This window comes from Musa acuminata, chromosome BXJ3-4, assembly GCF_036884655.1.
Source record: "Musa acuminata AAA Group cultivar baxijiao chromosome BXJ3-4, Cavendish_Baxijiao_AAA, whole genome shotgun sequence".
NCBI lineage: Eukaryota > Viridiplantae > Streptophyta > Magnoliopsida > Zingiberales > Musaceae > Musa > Musa acuminata.
The window spans coordinates 38644390-38662984 of record NC_088352.1 but is presented as its reverse complement, the minus strand read 5'-3'; the positions used below and the strand labels follow the sequence as shown (position 1 = coordinate 38662984).

The window sequence follows — 18595 nt, the reverse complement described above, 5'->3', positions numbered from 1 at the left end:
CATCGTAAACGTGTCCGTATGAGCTATATGAGATACGCTGTATTCGTCCACCCTATCGGAACAGACAAGGTAGACATGAACTTTCATCTAGTCCTGTGGGTCCCGCAGAAACGGCGCTTCTTGATTGGTTAGTTCAAGACGAGGGTTTCTTTCGGGGTATGATTAGGGAGAGGAAAGGAGGTACTGGTGGTAGTTGTGTTGGCCGTCGGTGCTGGCGCGCCAGGGTATGATCCTGCGTTGAACTCCGCCGTACACGTGTCTTTCTGTTGGAGCGGTCGACCATGTGACATCTCACCAGCTCCGCACTCACGCTCGCGTCACGTGGACACGAACGTGGCACTCGTGACGTCTTGTCGAAAATACCTTACTACCCGTTTTCCCCACCTAAAATCTTACCTGCTTTCCAATTGGACACGGTGATAATATAAATGAATATTTTAATTTAATAATATTTAAAACCGAAGGTTTACGTGTTCCTTTCTTCCCCACCGCAAGCTGAGAGAGCGTTGGATCCGTGTGTTTCGACCGAGCAAAGAAACACAGAAACAGCCTCTCCCATTGGTAGATAATAGTGGCCCCACTGAATCAGTTACTTGTGGGGCTACGGGTAACGGAAAGAGACGTTTGTGAGCACATCTTATCAACCAACCGGACTACTAACGCCAAACTCATCAGAGACGAGGTCGTCAAGATACGTCGCCCTCTTCCCCTTCGCCATTGCTGCTCCTCTCTTCGTCAGAGACATCAAAGGCCGGTCCCTGTGACGCATGCGCCTTACCTTCGCCATTGCTGCTCCTCTCTTCATCAGAGACATCCATGGTGGCTCGGGTTTCCTGGGGTGGACGAGATTGGACTCCAGAAAGACAAGCGAACAGCCAATTCCTCTGCTCTTCTTCTGAGTTGCCTCCTCCATCATATGGTCTCGGCAACTCATGGACCAGTACTTTGATACGGAGAAGCACACCGCCTCGCTCTGCGCCTTCATCACGCCTCCTCTCTCAGTCGAGTACCGTCGCACGGTCGGCGCCACCTCGGCCGCAAGCCCGGCGCTCAACGGGCACTGCTAGCGGCGGCCAGCCGATTAGCTTTAACAAATACCTTCAAGACTCAAACTGATATCAAAATTACTTTCACTCATTTTTCAATTCATTTGATACAATTTCTCTATGATGATTATTAGTTTTAATTCTTTTAATGTCAAAAGTGCCTATCATCTATTGAAAAGGGAGGATCAGTATAACAAAGCCGATTAGCTTAGATGGAAGGAAGGCTCTCAATGCCTATCCTAAAACAAAAATATTCCTTTCTAAACTATTATAAAATATATTTTCTACCTCTATTTATCTCTCAAAAATCTATGCCAACATTTTTATGACTCACCTAAACACATATATTCTTCGAACATATACGACGTTCCTAAAACTCAATTTTAAATAGATTTATCATTCCTTTGACACTTGGTATTAAGGCTTTTGGTTGCAAGAAAAATTCAGAGGAATTATTTCCCCTATCTTCCAACATCTGCTTTAATCCTTCACTAGATTTCGATTTTATCGACTATGATAGTGCCTTTCTACCTGATTCGGGTTTTGAAGTCACCCATCTTCACCGATCCGAACTCAACTATTTCTACCTTCACATCCAATCGAACGTAGTCAAACCATTTCTTTTCTTCTTCTCACCTACTTTGGTCAAATTCTCAATTAACATCGCACATGTCGCGACGACAACTCAAATCATATCCTTCCACCGTGACATATTATTTATATATATATATATATTGTGTATATTGCGTTGCTATGTTAGTGATGATTGATTTGTTATAAACGTTGCAACGCTGCAAGAACAGAATGAGTCAACGATATGCAGAGAGGAGAGAAGCCGTTATAAACAACTGATGACGTAACAAAGAGTTACAAACATTGTAGCGAAGAATGATATATACTCCGTTATGTGCCTAACTTGAACCATCAACGTGGCAGCGTTGCCGTCTCCGAACGACCATTACCGGTCGTCAAGTCCGGCTTTCTCGCGATGGCTTCGTTGACCACTTCGCTCTGTTATTAGAAACCGAAAGAGAGAGAGAGAGAGCGAACCAAAGTGAACCGAGGCAATGGGGAACCACACCTCCCGCCGCGGCCACGCCGACGACAGCCAGGAGGCCGGCTCGCGGAGGCACCGGTTCCGCTCGCACTTCCGCGGAGGCAGCAGCGGTGGCGGCGGTGGCGTCGGCCGGGTCCTCCGTCGCCCCATGGAGGACGTTCACGCCACGTACTCCTTCGGTCGCGAGCTCGGCCGCGGCCAGTTCGGCGTCACCCACCTCATCACGAACAGGGCCAGCGGTGAGGTCCTCGCCTGCAAGTCCATCGCCACCCGCAAGCTGACGAACCGGGACGACCTCGAGGACGTCCGCCGCGAGGTGCAGATCATGCACCACCTCACCGGCCACCGCAACATCGTCGAGCTCAGGGGTGCGTTCGAGGACCGACGGTCGGTGAACCTGGTGATGGAGCTGTGCGAGGGCGGCGAGCTCTTCGACCGCATCATCTCCCGGGGGCACTACTCCGAGCGGGCAGCCGCCGCCCTGTGCCGGGAGATCGTGAACGTTGTCCACTGCTGCCACTCCATGGGGGTGATGCATCGCGATCTCAAGCCCGAGAACTTCCTCTTCTTGAACAAGAGGGAGGATTCGCCGCTCAAAGCCACCGATTTTGGCCTCTCCACCTTCTTCAAGCACGGTAATACAGAAAAGCCCTCAGTCTCTTCATGTTCCTGAAGTGATCTTGTTTTATTGATAGGATTAATCATCATCAAAATAAGAAACATGATTACTGCATCTATTAAATATTATATGGAAGCAAAAATATCTGATTTTGATCTTGGTAATTTTCTTATGTATAAATTTGTTCTTGTTCTTCTTGGTTTGAAGTGTTCCACAAAAAGGCCATTTTTTTCCATATAACTCAATAGACACAAATATTACAATGTGGAGTCAGGGAGAAAGCCACATGACACGATGTATCCCCGACCATATAATCTGCGTTCACCATGGCCATTGGGGAAGGTTTGTAGCAATTTGAGACATGATAAGATCTCCAACTAGATGTTGCATGAAGAGGAAGGGATACTCGGAGATCCTATTTGATTCATTCTCTCTAAGATGTGCTAACAGCAAAAGAATGAAATGCCTCCGCAGGAGATGTATTCAGGGATGTTCTTGGTAGTGCATATTATATTGCTCCTGAAGTGCTGCGACGGAATTATGGGCCAGAGGCTGACATTTGGAGTGCTGGAGTAATCGTGTACATCCTTCTTGCTGGTGTTCCTCCTTTTTGGGCAGGTGAGGAGTTATCAAACTTGAATTGAATTCAAAATCATTGTCTAGATTATGGAGAATTCAGCTGAAGTTGCTACTTTCATCTCTCCAGAGAACGACGAGGGCATCTTTGCTGCCATATTACATGGACATATTGATTTCTCAGCTGATCCCTGGCCAACTATATCATCTGGTGCTAAAGATCTGGTGAAGAAGATGCTAAGAACCAATCCGAAAGAACGACTCACGGCAGCTGAAATCCTCAGTAAGATTTATAAATTTCAGCTGTTTTACGTGATGAGATTCAAGGCACAAAATCTTATCTGAATCCAAATCTTATCTTATATTGTACATATTAATATTTTTTCGGATGATCTTGAAAAGCTTCAGTGCCATTCTGTTCTGCTCTCTGCATGCATTTACATGAATTTCTCTGATGCCAAATGTCTCTTTCATGAGATGCTCTGCAACTGCTTACTTACGAGAATTTAACAATTTTAACACTTCTCCTGCTCCAAAAAATACAATTCTGGAAAACTTTTAGATCACTCATGAATAACATCAATCCTCTCAGTTTGACCATGAATGACATTACTGCAGAACATCCATGGATAAGAGAAGATGGGGAGGCTCCTGATAAGCCACTTGATCTTGCGGTTTTGACTAGAATGAAGCAGTTTAGGGCCATGAACAAGCTAAAAAAAGTAGCCTTGAAGGTAGTCATAGTTCATTTGATTCAATTTACCCATCTTTCATCTGTTCAGTGTCCATTCTAAATTTTTACCTCATACATTTTGTGTTCAGGTGATAGCAGAAAGCTTGTCAGAGGAAGAAATTATGGGCTTGAAAGAAATGTTCAAATCAATGGACACTGATAATAGCGGTACACTGACTGTTGAAGAACTAAAGGCTGGTCTTCCCAAATTGGGCAATCTGGGTATCAAGATTTCTGAATCTGAAGTTAAGCAGCTGATTGAGGCGGTATGGTTCTTTTCCTCATCTTTCAGCATCCTTTAGCCATTCTTCTTTCATCAGCTTTCCAAAATACTTTCTCGGACCTAAATACTCATTCTGATACGCATGGTTTGTAAACATAAACAAGAAATTTCAAACAACTTAGTTCATTCAATGGAAGCTATGTGAATTAGTAGAGTGACAAGAAGCTTGGTAGACCGAATGGAATTATATGTCAACCATAGCACTGATTATTTTCCAACAAAAAAAGGTGTTTACACACATGAGGTTCCCATGTGCGATTCTAGGATCAAAATATGCATCCTCATTATTACACAGACTGATTGTTTCTATATCTCGAGTTTTAATTACTCATGTCATAGCGGGGGCAATCTTAGAAAGTAACCATATTTTTGAGAAATAGGATTCCATAAATCTTGTAAACTTGGAGTTCTTTCTTTAAAGGAAACAAGAGCTATTATCACATTTAAAGAGATAAAAAAGTTAATGGTTTTCTGAATCAACTCCCACATAGTAATGTTGAAGGCTAATCCACTAATTCTTTCTTTTTCTAATCCACTAACCTTTATTTTTCGTTCATCATTTTGATCTAATGTCCACTGCATTAAAAAAATCATGCCCACTAACTCTCTTACTTCAATCAGTTCAACATAAATACAAAAATCTTTCTGCTTAATTTTAAGTCCATCCTCACTTCTTTAAGGGCCCTGACTGCTTATTCATTGCTATATCATAACTAAAAAAGTAATTGTAATTTCTTTAATGTACTACTTAATCTTACCTTGTTTTCCTACTTTCATCATTCATTCTCGAACGTACATTTCTTGTTTCAAGCTTATTTACTATGACTGTGTACTCTGTCTCAAGTATGTGCAATATTGCTGAGACAACTACCTGCCTTCATTTGCTGTGAGTTTTTAAGCTTTAAGGAATGAATTCCACACACCGATCTCCAACAGGGATTGTCTATGTTCTATCAAGTGCCGTAGACAAATATATATGTATAAATATTAGTTTCAGCTTTCACCTTCAGGTATCTTTAAGTTTAAGAGACTTGTTTTTGCACCAAGGATGTGACCAACTGAACATACATTTCAGCTATTTCTCAAATTGTCTCCCATCATCCTTTTTCCACTATTGGCTCTGTCAAGGGACAATCATCCCTTTATCTAGGAGTCGTGATGTCCTTTGATCACCCACATCTTCTTGGTTACCTGCAAGTCAATCCTTCCAGCGTCCACTGAAATTTCATTTCCTAATCTATCATATTTGTTTTGGTTTAGACCTTTATTTTCTATAGCATATAGTATTGATTTAGCTAAATATTTGTTTAAGTATATTAATCATTTATAATATACTAATTACACATCCTAGACATGTCTTAAATGAAATTGAACCTATATGAAAATGTAAAAAAATATAAACAGTAACACTTTTGCTGAAAAGTTTGTCATTCTCTGAGGCATTGCCGCTGAGAAGGTAAGGTTCACAAGGATCTAACTTGTGTGAGCTGTATTTGATGAAAATGAAAACAAAGTGACAATGTCAAGGAAATGTATAGCTATGCTGAAATCTGGATATTGCTCCTATTCTACTTGCAGTAATTAATTTCCACCAATGTGCTTAACAGGCTGATGTGGATGGAAATGGGAGCATTGACTATCTGGAATTTATAACAGCTACTATGCATATGAACAAAATGGAAAAAGAAGATCACCTGTTCAAGGCGTTCGAGTATTTTGATAAGGACAAGAGCGGGTAACTTCTTGTTTTCATGTTTTAAAGTCACATTTTGCTAAAACTATAAACTTGATAGCTAAATATTTTCTATTTTTTAACTTTATCTAGATACATCACAATTGAGGAATTGGAGCAAGCTCTCACGAAATACAACATGGGTGATCAACAAACAATCAAAGAGATAATTGCTGAAGTTGATATCAATAATGTAAGTCTCTATGCTCTCATTAAAAACTAGTAAAGTTCAAATTTACATATGACATGTTATAGGGTATCTTTATGCATTTGATGTAGTCCAGTTTGTTTCAAGGATTTGTTATTATCGTTCTTTTAGTTGAGAGCTATGATAATGGAATGCGCTGATACTTACGGGCTGGAAACAAGTACTTTACTTCTAGTGGAAGTAGTGTCTATTTAGAATCTTAGGACATGATCATATATATTCGTCAGGGACTAGAATGAACAATTATGATTGTTGATGTTTGATAGACACTGGAAGCCTGTTACACTTCATTTGTTAGTTTCACCTATTGCACATACAAAATTATGAATTATAAGTGGGATACACAAGGAAATATTGGAAAACTCTCGTTTTGTGAGGGCAATTTGGCAAAATATTCACATGTTGGTTGGTTCAACATAGATAGTAAGATGACTATTAAATTTAAATTGTTATCGGATATGCATATACAATAGAGTTACAGGAATCCACCTTCCCCACTTTGGGATTTGATATATAAAGTACATGGATTCAATGATGAAAAAATATTTTGTGTACCAATATCAGACAAAATTAATTTGAATTTCTTATATTGATGAAAACACATACTAATCTAGTTTCCATATTGCAATTAAACTTCTCATTCCAACCAGCTCAAATATTTTTTTTTGGTTCACAAACCAAAAGTGCAAAGTGGGTCAATCCACTTTTGGTTTTAGTCAGTTCCTTTGTATGTGATTTTGATCCTAAACCAAATGCCACCTTGCCAGAATCACAGTGCCATCGATGCTTTTATTAGGATTGCAACCAAAGAAGAGTCGGATGCTGCTGAAGATGTGCCAAATGGCTACTCCTGTACTTGTCACCTAAAACTAATTGATTCATGACAAGTGATCTCATAGAGCCCCTAAAGCTAAATGCATGTAAATCTAAACTCTAAAGTAACCTTTGAAGCCACAAGAAAAAAATATTTCTGCTAACATATATCTTAAGCTACTCAGAACCTGTAGTAGGACTAGTAGGACCAAAAACATTCATACTTCTGAGGGTTTCTAATTTCCTTGAACAGCAGAGTCCAGATATTGCAAGATATTAGGAAATATATAACGTAATAAACAAATAAAATACAAAAAAGTAGACCAAACAGATCTAAAAGCAAAATAACCGAAACTATGTGATAAATATTAGAAAGGGACCTTTTTCTTGTCATGTCAGATCTCTGACTATTTGGATCAAAATCTAATGATTTTGACAAAACATATTTTACAAAATACACATCCTATTTTGACACTTATCCCAATCTCTTTGTGGTCTAGTAACAGTTGTCACAATTGAAAAATACTGCCAGATCAAATCCCTGATGCATTTAGTTGGATAGTGCTTGCATGGAACAACTTAGGGTGCTTTAGGACCCAAAACTTAGCTTCTTAATACATTTGACCAAAAATAATTTGTGGAACATCCACAAATGTGGAGAGTACATATTCTGACATGCAAAATTGGATTAGCAGGTATCTCATCACCGATCTCTTATTTTAATTTTGTGGAAATACTAGTTTAGAATGTGAATTTGGTTTCTTGTATAGTGCATAATTTGCATTTCTACTGTTATAAATTTCAATCTGTGAACTGGTGGCGTAGTATGAGCTAAGTATCATGCAATGTCCAAAAAAACAAGGAAGCAGTTTAAAATTTATGTGTAGCTGGAGCTTCGACCTTCTAATTCTGTAACATGCTCTGTTGCGGTAAGAGTAGAACTCTTCAAAAGTTTGTGAGGTGAGATACATAGTCACATGCTACAATTTATCACTGACCACAACAAATTTAATTGTTTGCTGATTGCCTCCTATACATAGTTGACTGAAGGGCCAGATACTGAGATTGGTCATGGAAAAATGAGAAAAAATATTTAGAAAAGGAGACACGTCAAGCATAGTTTAATGATGAATATTTTGGTTTCAGCAAAATCATTTGTATCAGACACCCTACACCCATGTAATCACTTTGCATAAATGTTTCAGGATGGTAGAATCAATTATGAGGAGTTCGTTGCAATGATGAGAAATGACAGCTCGGAGGCCATGCACAAGCGTAAATAGAAGTTATCCTCCATTGGGGTTAATTAAACCACTACTGTCATGATAAGGAAAGATGGTTTCAGAGGCAATGTCTTCCATTTTGTATGACCAGAAAACAAAATGATGTCCTGTATATCTAATACTGATGTGTTGTAGATCTAAATTCTATACTGCAACTCAAGCTCTTTTATCTCTTTCCTTCATTTTTTACTTGGCTCTGTTTGAGTCAGTTTTTTGTTCTTTGAGAGTAAGATTATATTTGTCTAAAATCACCCTCAAATTCTTTGGATTGAAATGCCATTTTGGTTTCTGCAATGTCATAAGAACCAAGAACTGAAGATCTTGAGATCATTAGATACAAATGTTTTAAATCTTATTCCTCTCATTATGTAGTGGTTTTTGACTTGGACAAAGCACTCTGTTCCTTGAGTTTTGACTTTGGTTTCAGGTCTCACTGTGAGTTTCATGTCCTTAGGTCAAGTAAGATGAGATTTGGATCCAAAACTTAAAATGACTTATTTCTTACCTATGTTTCATGTCACTAGATGCTTTTCTGATGCATGTATTTCTAAACCGACAAATATACTAAAAACCAATTGATTTCTGTGCATTTATTTGGTTTTTGTTGGCATATTTTTTTTCATAGTCTCAGGATTATTATTTGTTTTTCCCATTTCATGTTTTTCTTTTTTTTTTCTGTTTTATCCAACAGTGAACAAAGATAATACAAAATTACCTTTTAAAATTATGAGTGATTGAGATTAATATCCCTTCAAATCTGAATTTTTTAAAAAATAGCACCTACAATTATAGGAAAATAAAAAAGCTCCAATACCATGCCAAACAAAAACCCCTGAATGCTTTCTAAAAAACATTTAATATCTAAAAATTGATTTATGATATAATGGCATTAAGATTTCAATTCACATTAGTACCTTATTGCAATTGGATGGCTACTCTTAATGCTCTAGTTGTCTCCTTATTGTATGGTCCTTTTTTTAGCTCCAACTCTTTGATTCTTTCCCAATATTTGTTACAATCCTTAGAAATAAGAAAAGAGAAAAGCTAGAGTGTTATAAAGGATAAGTGTGACTAAGAGAAACCCAAAAGAAAATAAAAACATAATAATTGATATGAATAATAAGGATAGTTCAAACATTTAAATTATCTTTTTTATATGAAATAGCTTAAATTAATTATTGATAACCACTATGAGTAGTAGATAATGAAAAACCTGAAACGATCTATATGCCTATAGATCCATGAAATTCGATTCGGTTTGAATTAGTTCATATCGATTGGTATTTATAGCTTTAGATATAAAACGATATGCCAACCGTCATTTTTTTAATTTATTTTTAATTATTATTATTATTTAAAAATATCGATGCATAGGGATTTCATATGATCTTTTTTATTTTATTCTTTTAATTATTATTAGTTAAAAATATCGATGATTTGTTTTCACACCATATGATGATGTTACTTTTAATTATTTCATATGACCTTGTGATGCTCATTCTTTTCCTCTTCTTGACACTCTTTTCTTCTTCTTCTTCTTCGTCCTCTTCTAGGATTATAATTCTTTGTATATTAAATTTTAAAAGGATTTTTTTTTAAACAATAAATATATAAAACTAAAAAAATAATTTGGAGGGCATTAATGTAAATAGGCACTATTTTTTTAAAAGAGTCACATTTTATAATTTTCATTTAACTGAGTTTAAATAAATCGATAGTTCTAATTCCTTAAAATTAGGAACCGAAACCAAATCGACAAACGTCATCCCAATATTTTTATTATTATTATTTTAATTAAAAAATTTATAATACAAAAATTTTAAATTTATTTTTTATTAATAAAAATAAATTTAAAATTACGGAACTGATTATTCAATTTGGAACTAGAAATTATCGATTTTGATTTTCTAAACCTAAAAACCTAAGAACCGGAATCGAACCGGGTTCAATTCGATTTGGAAGTAGTAAACCGTGCGGGACAGTTCGGGTCCGATTTTGACCCCGTTTCGATTCGAACCTAATTGTGGTTAGGTGTATACAAAACACACCATTCTTTTTTATGATTCGTTGCCTTTTGTTTCCCGTTCGAAATCGGGTGGCGAGTCGGTCGGTGGTGGACGGACGGAGGGATGGGGAGAGCAACGGTGAGAGAGCGATACGAGAAATTAGGGCTGGCCGAGGCCCTCTCGCGTGCCCACGATTACCCGTCGGCGTGCCACGAGCTGGGCCTCATCCTGCGCCTCGCCTACGCGGATCTCCCCAAGAACCTCCAATCCGTCGTCTTCCAGGATACCCTCTCCGCCTTCCGCCTCCTTCCCGAGTGAGAATCTGTGATCTAGGTCTCGCGCATGCAGTACAAAATTCGTTGATCTTAAAGTTCAATATGTGCCGTCAAAGATGTTCATTTTAGGTTTTCGAGAAACCTCGGAAAGGAAGCATTAATTTTGAGTGGGTTATTGGTAACTTGTAGATGTAATTACAGAAATTGTATTCGACAAGATTGATACACAAAATTTTTGCTTTGGGAGAGTTACCATTGATGGTGACCGTAAAACTAAGAGATGGAATAGTTAAGAAATTGGTTGCTAATTTTCAAGTCAAAATTGGGTGCGGGAAAAATCTGTAGGGTTCTGGATTATTCTTTGTGCATGTAGCTTCAGCAATTAGATGTTTACGTTTGTGAATGATTACAATTTCTCGAAAATTTATGTCTCCATTTGATGATTTTAGACATTCTTGTTTAGTAAGCAGTTCTTTTGATAAAAAAAACTGGAGTTTATCTAGAATTACGGACATGGATCATTATTTAATTTGAATATTCATCAGAGAAGTGAGTCTGTTGCTCAAATTTGAAATTAATTTTAATAGCTGATTTTCCATTGTGATAGAGAAGATTATAAGCAATGAGTGATTATGCTTGTTGACTTTTATGAGGCTTCTCAGCTGGAGGTTTTAGTGATATTGATCAAAGAGAATTGAGATTCACAAAGGGCATAGTCACCTAAGTGATTCTCAAAAAGATACTGAATTGAGTTGGTGTGGAAAAGATGCTTGCTAACCAAAAATTGTTATCTAGAATATCATCCAGTTTGCTATTCTTGGCCAAAATCAACCTTTACATGCTTGGCTAATGTCATTGAACAAATTGAACTTAAAAGAAATCATTTGGGAACACAAAGGATTTGCTTTTTATTCCATGAGACCAATTCCACAGCCAATAACTTATATATTGCAGTCAGTGTCATAGGACAGAGTTGATATGTGTCTGTGATACCTTAGAGACATAGGCCACTCAGTTCAAAAAATTTCTTTATTTACTATGTTATTCTATAGAGATTATTTCTATGATATTGACATTGTGGGAACTGCTCCTTAAGACATCTTCATCTCAGGATATTTTGGCTGTTTTGGTGCTTTATTAAGGGGCATTATGATAAAACTTGATTTATGATTTTGATTATAAGATGAAAAGTCTGCAAAGTTATATATTTCATGTTTATGTCGGCATGGAAAAATGCATAGTAGTTTTATTCCTACAATCAGTTGTTCTGGAAATATGGAACTTTCAACTGGTTTGTTATCAGTCTGAAGAACTTAATTATAGAAGGTGTTTAGGTAAAAAACCTGTGCTAAACATTTTGATGTTTGTATTAATTTTATGAAGAGACTAGCATGTGACATAATGGCTCCAGAGGCCCTATTATCGTATATACTGTTCATTCTAATCCATCTTTGTCTAAGCATTTTCATCTTGCTTTGTTGGTAAACACTTATAGGTTTTGTCCATTCAAGAAACAAAAAAGGTATTTCATCTGTACTAATTAACAAAAATTGCTGTCCCAAAAGAAAAGGAGAAGTCTTTTCTCAGAAGGAAAATAATAATTTCATGGTTCTAAACTTTTGTTTTTTGATAACTAGATTTGCAAAGCTATTTTTTATATGTCATCCATATCTTAGCAGAGATCATATTTGCTCAGAAATTTTTGTGTGATTTTATTTATGCACTTGAACATTTATGTGTGATTGGCCAAATTGAACAGAGTGCAAACAGGGCATGGGTTATCTTCAGCCAACGTTCTTCTCCAAGCAGCAGAAGTTGCATTGCCCAAGCAAAAAAAGGCACTAGCTGTTTCAGAGTTCAAGCATGCTGCTGTTGCACATAAAAGGCGCTCCAGAGCTCACCATGATGGAGGTAATAGTGACTTAATGGATGGTTAAAAATTTCATGAACGCCAATTGGTTAAATTATTTTTAGCTTGTCATGTATAGAATACTTACATATGATCATTGATCTGTATGTTGCATGAGAAATGTAGTGAAAATTTTAAAATATTGCAAATTACATTTTATCATTGCTATAGGTAATATTTGACTATCATGTTTAAGGAAACTTATTAGACATGCTTTGTGGAAGAGCTCTTGATGTCACGAAATTGGCATCGTTCGTTGGAATTGAAGTGCAGAATCATTCTGGACATCCTACTTAAATTGTTGGCATTCGAGTCCTAAGACTGGATACTGCAAGATTTATGAACAACAAAGTTTAGCAATTAGTTTGGTCTTGTACTTGTCTGATTAGATAAAATATGTGTTTAAATTAGGCATATCTAGATTTCTTTGCATCTAATGAATTTTTTTATCATCTTCACTGTATGTTAGTTTTAGGTCTTCTGGCAATGTGGAGAGATTGATCTTGAAGCATCTTATTGGTACTAGGCTATTAGTTGTACCCTTTTGTCACATTATGGATTAAGATCAAATGGACATGGGAAGTCAGAACTGTCTGGTCCATGAGCATTAGCTTTCTTACATGTAGATGGTTCAAAATCGAAGTCAACAGTTTAATATCATTTATTTTAGAATCTAAATCATTTTGTGTGGTTAAGCTTAACACACACACATATATGTTCACTTGTAAAGATGCATTGAAGTGTGATTTTTGAAGGATGTGTCTTGTCTAGTGCCAGTATACCTATATTTAGTTTATTGAGGAATTACTGGGGTGATTAGGACACAGTATTGAGTCCAAGAAAGAGAAATCAAATGTGTCTGGTTTTGTTCTAGCTGTTGAAGGAAAGTTGCAAATGTTATGACAAAGTACTGACTATTAGCCTTATTGAAAACTATTTATTCATGTCAGTCATGGGTACTTTAAAATGCTTGTTGTGTTTGTATCAGACTGTTTCTGGAAATATCTTAGGATGTGCATTATTTACACTCATTTATTCATGTCAACTATTCTGTGGCCCTGATGCATACCATGTGCTAAAGTATATGTGCTAGTAGATCAATAGCACATATGCAGCATGGGGCCCATAAATTGTTAATTATATTTTAAGGAAGGAAACTGATAGGTGGCAATTCTCTTTTTCCTTGTGAAAATTTAAGCTAAGGTGGTGGCAGTTTTTTTAATAGACGCTCAGGCGAGGCGAGGTGAGGCTTAAGTGCCTCACACAATGTCTGAGCGACTCGCTTCACTAAAGCGTCACCTGGGCGCTCGCTTGAGCCTAGGCGTCGGGTGCCTCCAGCGAGCGCCTGAATGAATGTGAGCTCTAGTTCGATTGAACATGTAACTTCGTTCAATCAAACCAACGAAACCCATCACTAAACCCCAACCACAAACCCTATGTCGTCGCCTGACCCACCTCTAGTTCGCCATCGCTACCTTCGTTCACAGCTCCCTCCATCGTTGATGGACAGGTCTGAAGCTTCCTTCGTCACCGTTGCGCAGCTCCCTCCACTATAGCTGCTTTTGTGTGCAGCTCCCTCCACCGATGATGGATAGGTTCGAAGCTTCCTCCGCCCCCATCGTCGTCGTCTGCAACTTTTGTCATTGCCACTGCAGTCCGAAGCTTTCTTCTCCGCCATTTCCTTCGTACGCAGCTCCCTTCGCCTCCGAGGGACATGTGTGAAGCTTCCTCCATCATCGACGGACACATCCTAGGCGTCCTTCGCCACCGATGCCGTCTGTAGGAAGCTGCAAACTTGCCCCCGATGGGCAAGCTGATTCTATCTAACATTATGATTTTTATAACTTCACTAGTTAAAAAAAACCAACAACATACCAATTTGATAAAATTTAAATTAGTTGACCTTGCAGCAATAGGTCCCTCTAATATATAATAGATTTAAATTAACTTCCATAAGAAATATTGGATGAGATTTTATTTTGTAATTATATTTATCAATTGTAATATATTTTTTATATTTTAATATTCTAAAGTGCTTCGCTTCGCTCAGGCGGATGCTTAATGCTTTGGGCGTTTTGGGACTTTGGTGCCTTTTGGCACCTAGCGCTTTTAAAAATACTGGGTGATGCGTAAGCTACGAGGAGCTATGGATAGACCTTCTCTGGAACTACTTATTGTCAATAATAATGTTCTCTTAGTGGGATCCTAACCTATGTGCTTGATTTATGTCATTTGTATTCATGCATCTTGTCTGCTGCTTATTTTACTACTGGATCATTTACTGTCAATTAATAACATCTTTGACATTTTATTCAAACTTGAGGAATTTGCCTTTGGTCAGGGAAATGACCCATATTCTGCAGTTCCTTATGTAAACCTGTGTGGGATATAAAATTTGGTGGCATATGTTGAAAATATGTTCCGCTTATTTACTATTTTTATACATTTGGAAGCTGGGTCTTTTATCCTTCCAACCCCCATAATGAAAAAGAAAGGATTTTACTAGTGTGCTTCATGTGATCAACTGACCTTTTGGACTATACTTTCCTTCTTAACAGGTTCTGTCATCTTACCTTATGATCTTCTTGTTCACATCTTCAGTTTTCTGGATTTGCGGTCTCTAGCATCTGTTGGTTTAGTATGCTGGTATTCTTTTTCCTTGCCACTTATCTACCCAAACAAATTGCCATAATCAGAGAGTTAATATTAGGTTTTATTTCTCTTAGAAGGGCATGGAACACAGCTGCAATTGATAACGGGTTATGGCAGATGCTGTACAGCAACCTATTTGGTAATTATAGCACCTGCACAAGTAAAGAGCAGGACCGCAAACTAGTACCTGATGGGAAAGATGTGGTTTTTCATGGAGGCATGGGAGTGGATCCAACAATCAATATTAACTGGAAAGAGGCAGTTAGAAGAAAATGTGAAGGTAATGGATCTCACGTATTTATAATTTTCTTATAATGTGACTTAATTGCTAGCTTATTCTTGAATACTTGAACAATCACTTTTTACACGTTTCGAGGGAATCATGATATAAATGTGATCTGAATTTCTAAGCTTGTGCAGGCATCAGTCACAGGGTCTTGTGGTGCTTCATGTTAAAGTAAATTATCATTGTTTGTACTCAGGTGGTTCTGTTCTCATGTCTATGAATCATGCAAATTGGTTTTCCTTCTATTTCATGTGGCTTTTAGTTTTGGGCGGTATACTGACGTCTGATGCTTGGTTAAGGGCAATCCGATCTCAGTTACTGTTCCTAATTGAATCCAAAAGGTGAAACCTTGCGAGACACATTTCTGTGATGGGAGGATCATGGTTTCCTAAGCCCTATGTATCAAACCATATCCAATTGACTAGAAGTTTTCTAAATGATTGGAATACTGCCCTTCTAGATTTTGATTCCGTTGCTTGAATAATGTGCCAAATGCATGAAAGAAACTAATTCTGATTCCATTTACAATCTGGTTCTACTTTGATCACTTATAACTGATGGGATACCAAAGGCATTAACTTCTATATTAGCCCTCTGTTCAAACTTAAAGTTGAAACAGAAAATATATTTTTTCAAGATTTTAGTTGTTGATCAATTAAATCCATGTAACTGTTCATGTCTTTTTATTTAATGGTTGTAGCCGCAATGCATATGAACAAAATTCTAGTAGACAAAAGTTATACTTAACAACTTGTCAGAGAAAAAGAATTTTAAGTAATGATCGATCAACCTTTCTGGCTCCATCGAAGAACAGCAGCACCACTATAATCGTTGACTTTTGCTATTACATTATTGGCAGTCACAGCTCATGAGTGTCACCAGCAACTTACAATGTGACTTGATACAAGGCTTTTCGTCACTAGAAACATTCGAAACTTGGTTGTGATTTTTGTTGTTCCTTGCTTTCGTTCATTTTTGCCATCCCTCGTGGTATTCTCCTGATAGTTTTGTCTTATATTATCGTCTTAATATATCTTACAGTTGCTTAAACTTTCTTTACTTTGCTCTGTATGATTTTAATGTAGGAATGTGAAACCTGCAATAAGATCCACACTTTTGATTTTATCAAGTGCTTTTTAGAAATATCAGCTCCCAATTTTAGTTATTTACTCCAAGTTAAATTCTGTACAGTGGATTCTCTTGTATTATGACTCAGATTATTGAAACATTTATCTGAACAAGCTTTTAGCAGTATAATATGATAGCTGTGGCCATACCTTTTTTTTCATTAACTTCTATGTGAGCTTTCTTTTTCAGCTTCTATGTTATTGTGGATTGTCAATAAAATAGATTGTAATACAATAGAATGCGGCAGAGTTATTGACTAGCTGTGCTCATGAATGCTAATATATTATGTTATGTTGGTAATCAAATTTTTGTTGGAAAAGTTAGACATATCACATGTAATAAATTTTCACTATACAGTTTGAATATTACTATTTATACTTTCTTTATATTTACTAAACTCTTACTACAGGTGTCTCGTCTTGGAAGTTTTTACCAAATCGTGTAGTATGTGGACATTGTCAATCAATAATTTGGTCCAGTGGGATCACATGTCGTACTTCGCATGAGTGTTCAAAGATAGGGAATCAGAAGCTAAACATAAGGCCTATATCACCTTGTAAGGTAAGTGTCTGCTTTTTACCATCTCAACTCTGAAGTCCTTTGCAATGTTTTGGTGAAGTGTATCTTCTTTTTCTCATTTTATGTACTTCATTGTCTTTTGGGCAGTCATGTTTCTAATGTAATAATATAGCCAAATACATTCAAAAAGCTTAATTTTGTTTGATAAGTGTACTTAGTGAAGGAAAAGAAACTTCCTGTCATGCTTTTTTTAGCACATCTTGATTGTTCCTTAATTTCATAGTATAAAAAAAATCTGTTTTGAGTACCATTCTTTAGGCTGTTTGACTATGTCAAGGTTGTATGATGTCAGATGTTTCTGTAGGTGTAGTACAGATTTCAGGATAAACACGACTCATAGCTTTATATGTGGGAGCATCATTAGTTCTCCTAACTAGCTGGATGCCAAAACTCGGACCGGAGTATGCTGCCACACAGAATGATAGCTGTTTCGGTTTAGTAACTTAATCAGGTTTAGCTTTTCCCTGTAGTAGGAAACGAAGGATAATATTAATGTCTTTCCGAGATAGTATGTTATCGTATCAATTTCATGGCATACTTTTTCTCCGTCACCTACCTACCAACGCATACAATGGTGCACCCACACCCCCGCCCCCCCCCCCCTCCCCCCCCCCCCCCCCTCCAATCAAACACTATACACATGGAACCAACTGGATATAAACTTTAAAGTCTTGATTTCATGTATGAACTTTTGCATCATAATCTTGTAAATGCAAAGTTGCTTGCAGATCAATTGTGTAGCTTCAATCTGCTCGACCTCTTTATGTCAGGTTGTGGAGTACCTGCTGGGTGAGATCGAGTTAGCAGTGATGTCTTCCGATACGGATGACAGCGACTCCGATGGACCCTCGCCGAGCACACAGCATCTTCCCAGATTATGGGCGTACCCAAAGCTTTCTAGTACCAACTAACACCACCTTTCCATTACTTGCTCCAAGTAATTTATGAAATTGCGAGGATTAGAAATTTATGAAAATAATTTTCATGGTGTTTGCTGAGTAAATATCGATGTAATTGCCAGGATGATATGTTGCTTATTCCATCAGAATCCTCCTCTCATGTACAGTAAGCCACTGGACATTGTGCGATACATATTAGCATCTCCCAACGGAGCCATATGTTATATATAGATATCTGGCAAATGCTAGATCCTTCCTTTCTTATTCTTTTCTTCATTGTATACTCTTATATTTTGATCTTAAGATCTTGTACTGATATGGAAATGAGTTAGGAACAGCATCATCACCCTGGCCGGAGGGTGGTGGTGAGGCTGGAGGTCTCTATCGTTGGTGACTTCGCCATCTTGTATTACCTCCATCCTCTTCCTCTTGCTTGTTGTTTGCAGGATTAAATGGGTCAATGCTGTGTGTATGTGATTCTGTTCTTTGATTCGTGGTGTGTGATATGTGA

General features: G+C 37.4%; 2 protein-coding genes across 3 annotated transcripts; both read left to right on the top strand.

Moving 5' to 3' along the window:
• Positions 1-2058: 2058 nt before the first annotated feature.
• On the top strand, positions 2059-8539 carry LOC135637232 (calcium-dependent protein kinase 15-like). The gene is made up of 8 exons (XM_065149793.1): positions 2059-2738; positions 3197-3340; positions 3429-3581; positions 3917-4032; positions 4121-4297; positions 5922-6049; positions 6140-6239; positions 8273-8539. The coding sequence occupies exons 1-8, from the start codon at positions 2114-2116 to the stop codon at positions 8348-8350; spliced, it is 1521 nt and encodes a 506-aa protein (XP_065005865.1). The 5' UTR covers positions 2059-2113; the 3' UTR covers positions 8351-8539.
• Positions 8540-10425: 1886 nt separating this feature from the next.
• LOC135581926 (F-box protein At5g52880-like) lies at positions 10426-18348 on the top strand. 2 transcript variants are annotated; one of them, XM_065149794.1, is made up of 6 exons: positions 10426-10670; positions 12391-12542; positions 15099-15186; positions 15270-15472; positions 17016-17167; positions 17956-18348. In XM_065149794.1, exons 1-6 carry the CDS (start codon positions 10480-10482, stop codon positions 18094-18096), a joined length of 927 nt encoding a protein of 308 aa, XP_065005866.1. In that variant the 5' UTR covers positions 10426-10479; the 3' UTR covers positions 18097-18348. The 2 variants fall into 2 exon arrangements, with proteins under 2 accessions (XP_065005866.1, XP_065005867.1); XM_065149795.1 differs by lacking the exon at positions 17956-18348 and adding an exon at positions 17490-17754.
• The last annotated feature ends 247 nt before the right edge of the window (positions 18349-18595 follow it).

Excerpts from the sequence above, each read along its gene's own strand:
- LOC135637232 (XM_065149793.1), top strand. The coding sequence starts at position 2,114 with ATGGGGAACCACACCTCCCGCCGCGGCCACGCCGACGACAGCCAGGAG. Across the intron at positions 3,582-3,916 it reads CACGGCAGCTGAAATCCTCA|AACATCCATGGATAAGAGAA; the intron begins GTAAGATTTATA and ends ACATTACTGCAG. Across the intron at positions 4,298-5,921 it reads TTAAGCAGCTGATTGAGGCG|GCTGATGTGGATGGAAATGG; the intron begins GTATGGTTCTTT and ends TGTGCTTAACAG.
- LOC135581926 (XM_065149794.1), top strand. The coding sequence starts at position 10,480 with ATGGGGAGAGCAACGGTGAGAGAGCGATACGAGAAATTAGGGCTGGCC. Across the intron at positions 10,671-12,390 it reads GCCTTCCGCCTCCTTCCCGA|AGTGCAAACAGGGCATGGGT; the intron begins GTGAGAATCTGT and ends CAAATTGAACAG. Across the intron at positions 17,168-17,955 it reads GGCCTATATCACCTTGTAAG|GTTGTGGAGTACCTGCTGGG; the intron begins GTAAGTGTCTGC and ends TCTTTATGTCAG.